Raw genomic sequence first — 3,845 nt, forward strand, 5'->3', positions numbered from 1 at the left:
CCTGCAAAGAAGAAAAAATGGGTCATGGAATTTTTATAGAGAACAAACATTTTATTTTATTTTTTTATTAAAAAACAAACCAGCGTTCTATCATTATAAAACCACTATTATAATATAATGAATGAGGTTTTTCTTCCCTCAGTCTTCCCTCAGTCTTCTCTTGGCCCAGCTGTCCTGTTAATCCTAACCCTTACATTTTACCATGTGTGATGTCACACTAGTAAAATGTAGGGTTAAGACAGTGAGACTATAAAACACTCTTTCTGCCTTTTCTCAGGCTAGCATGAACCGATTTCTAAAATGTTTGCACGTTTATACTACATAGGATCTCAGAGTTCAATACACCTTCATATTTCCACCGGTGAAGTAGGCCTAGGTCTTTAACGTGAGTGTTATAAGCCAAAAGAAAAAGTGAAAGTGTTAATAGAGCAGTTATACGCTCACTGTCGGTGTCAACATGTGAAGTGGCATTACGTCATAATAAGAGAGGGGGGGGGGGGGGCGCTTCCAATATTAAACACTGTCCCGACCCGGCAGCTAACACCGGCCCTGCAAGCTAATCGGACCAACACATTGAGAACAATAACCCACACGCGAATATAACACACACACACCTAACGACTGACATCACGTCATATCACACCGATTACGTCACGTTTAATCCAATCTGTTCGTCTAGGTAATAATGTCGTAATAAATCCCTTCGCTTGTCATGTTGTTGTGTAGCGATAGACTAGTAAACACCAAGCGGCTAGCTAAAACTCGGCTAACGCGGCTAGCTTAGCTTAGCGCGACACGTAGAATGCACACAATTGACACACACACACGAATTAGCAAACAGGAAAGATTTTGGCGGGTGATTTAGGGGTATTTGAGACGTACTTTTTAGTCATGTGCATCCCCCTCTTGATCCAGAGTCTCCTTAGCAGAGAGAAGTCGCTTGGTTTTGACAGGCCAAACACGATACACGGCTGAAAAACAACAAAACACGGCAACCTCTGCGCTTCATTCGCCCCGAGCCGGCTAAGGGCTGAACACGTGACATGGGCGGGCATCGATTAAAAAGGCTATTTCCACACATTACAAATAATAAAAATATGTATTTAACGCTTGTTTACGTCATTTTATATCAAACCCCACGATTAGGGATGTTAAAATGTGAATATATTTGCGTTTTAACAGTAAGCACCGCACCGCTTGGCTAACCCTAGTAGCTCAAACAAGCGCACCACTAGCAAACCCCGCCTCCGGATTTTGTCTTAGAAGCTGATTGGATGAAAATGTCTGTCAGTCATCTCTAGGCCTTTTCTCATTGGTTGGCTGTCATGTCAATCATTACTCAGACGGGCGGTTCTGTCCCCACAGAGGTCACGTAAGGAAAATCAGCAGATGTTTATGTAGATTATAAAATAAAATAAAAAAATATTCTAACACATTTGAGAGGAAGTAAATTATGTTATACTCCCCAAAAACAGCAGTATAATAATATGTTATATTTTAAGGCATATTTTTCTATATTTTTTTATTGATATTTTGTTTAATTTATTCTATTTTTTTTATCTTATGTATATCTTGTATAGTTAATTCTATATTAAAAGCCAAGATCTATCTGTCTGTCTGTCTGTCTGTCTGTCTGTCTGTCTGTCTGTCTGTCTGTCTATCTATCTATCTATCTATAGTAAGTAAGTAAGTAAGTAAGTAAAGTTTATTTATATAGCGCCTCTCGCAGACCAGGGTCACAAAGCGCTTCACATTAAAAAAAAACACAATAAAACGACACATATACAGAGTCCGTTACAAAGAAGAGTTTCCTAAGAACGTACAAAATATAATACTATACAATATAATACAGAGTACATAGACATAGTGTCTGTCTGTCTGTCTGTCTGTCTGTCTGTCTGTCTGTCTGTCTGTCTGTCTGTCTATCTATCTATCTATCTATCTATCCATCCATCCATCCATCCATCCATCCATCCATCCATCCATCTATCTATCTATCTATCCATCCATCCATCCATCCATCCATCCATCCATCCATCCATCCATCCATCCATCTATCCATCTATCTATCCATCCATCTATCCATCCATCCATCTATCTATCTATCTATCCATTCATCCATCTATCTATCTATCTATCCATCAATCTATCTATCTATCCATCCATCCATCCATCTATCTATCTATCTATCTATCTATCCATCCATCCATCTATCCATCCATCTATCTATCCATCCATCCATCTATCCATCCATCCATCTATCTATCTATCTATCTATCTATAATTCGCTGTTATTTCTGTCACCCTTATAAAAAAAAATCTAACCCTAAAATGAGTAAAAACCATAAAAGTCAAAGAAACAAACCATTCTAAAACACTTAAAAAATATGATTTTTTAAGGTGCTACGAGGAACTTTTAAATATTTCTGAAACAGTCTCATTTCTCCTCTCATGATCATAAATTACATGTCACAGCAAACAAGACCATCAGTGCAAAGAAAGAATGCTGTTTTTATATAGTTTTTCTTAATGCCTTTGTCATGGGTATACGCTCACCCAGGAACAACAGCTGGCGTAGTAAAAACACTACCGCTATTGTCCAAAGGGGGGCGCTAGAATTACCACAAAAACTGAAAGTTCCTCGGAGCAGCTTTACGTAAATAATATCCTCTCTATTTGACTGATAAATGAGTGAAAATGTGTTGAAGAAAAAATCCAGACAAGACACAGGGGGCAAGTTATGTTTCACTATATTTATATTATATCATTAAATTCAATGTAGTACCTGAAACTAACCACAAGGGGGGGGGGGGGCGCACAGTCGCCGCTGGCACGCCGCCCCAATACACACGGTCCCAGCAAAGAGAGAACAGAGACAGAAGAAAGAAGTAGAAGAAGGCACAAAGAGTTTTTTTTTTTTAAACTGAGAAAAAGACAAAGAAGAAAGATGGATGATTAGGGAGGGAGGGAGGGAGGGAGGGAGGTGTATATAGACATAACACTTGAGCGGGATTTTTTTGATTATAATTATTATTATTTTTTTAAATGGTGGTGAGTTAGAATTTTAGAATTTTAAAATAAACAACAGGCAAAGCTTCTTAACTGATGGATGTAGTCGTAGCAACACACACAGAAAGGCACAAGTAGAAAAAAGTAGGTATTTCCATTGACATTTCTCCGGCTAAATCGTTTTTTTTTCCAACATTTTTTTATTTAAACATTTTTAAAAAGGGATAGTTGAATTTTTATTTATTTATTTTCTAAGCGTGTTGCTTCACTTTCAAGTCCAAGACAATGTGACAGAAATCGCTCCTGTTAATGTGTGAAGAAAAAAATAGGCAAAATTGGGTTTGATCGTCACTAAGTTAGCTTAGCTCAAACACTGGTAGTCAATGGGTAGCGTTAGCCTGCCTTCACTCACTGACTGTCGTGTGTAAGGCAGGCTACCGCTCCCCACTAACTACCAGTGTTTGAGCTAAGCTAACTAGCGATTGACCAAAATTTTCCCCCATTTCTTCTGTAAAAAAACTCAAACTCAGGTTGCGTTCCGAATCGCATACTTTCTACTATATAGTATGTAGAAAAAAGATTTAGGATGTCCCGATTCTTGTGGCCAGATTTAGGATGGTTAGAAATACCCGGATGTCCTACTTCATGCGGCCAAGATTGTTAGTGTTGAAAACTGCATCCTATTTGGGCGATTCTGACCCACAATCCAGTGCGCACGTGAAGTGACGTAACATCGACGAAGCCTCCATATGAAAACAAACGGGGATGCGACGGATATAAAAGCAAGAGGCAAGATCAAGGCGCAATGTTATGATGAAATAAGAGAGTAAAGTATG

At 38.5% G+C, this 3,845-nt stretch overlaps 1 protein-coding gene across 1 annotated transcript in view; it reads right to left on the minus strand.

Moving 5' to 3' along the window:
* Nucleotides 1-984, minus strand: part of LOC307270966 (ataxin-2-like protein) — a gene marked incomplete at its 3' end in the record, with an annotated part of 10,368 nt that extends 9,384 nt beyond the window's left edge. Inside the window, exons 1-2 of the mRNA XM_080054852.1 lie at nucleotides 883-984; nucleotide 1 (exon numbers count right to left, since the gene is read on the minus strand). The exon at nucleotide 1 is cut by the window's left edge and continues 57 nt beyond it. Of these exons, the coding sequence (XP_079910978.1) occupies nucleotide 1; nucleotides 883-899 (18 nt within the window). The remainder of the gene's footprint in view (nucleotides 2-882) is intronic.
* Between the last annotated feature and the right edge of the window lie 2,861 nt (nucleotides 985-3,845).

Source organism: Ammodytes marinus (genome assembly GCF_949987685.1).
Source record: "Ammodytes marinus genome assembly, contig: scaffold_407, whole genome shotgun sequence".
In the NCBI taxonomy this organism is placed as follows: Eukaryota; Metazoa; Chordata; class Actinopteri; order Uranoscopiformes; family Ammodytidae; genus Ammodytes; species Ammodytes marinus.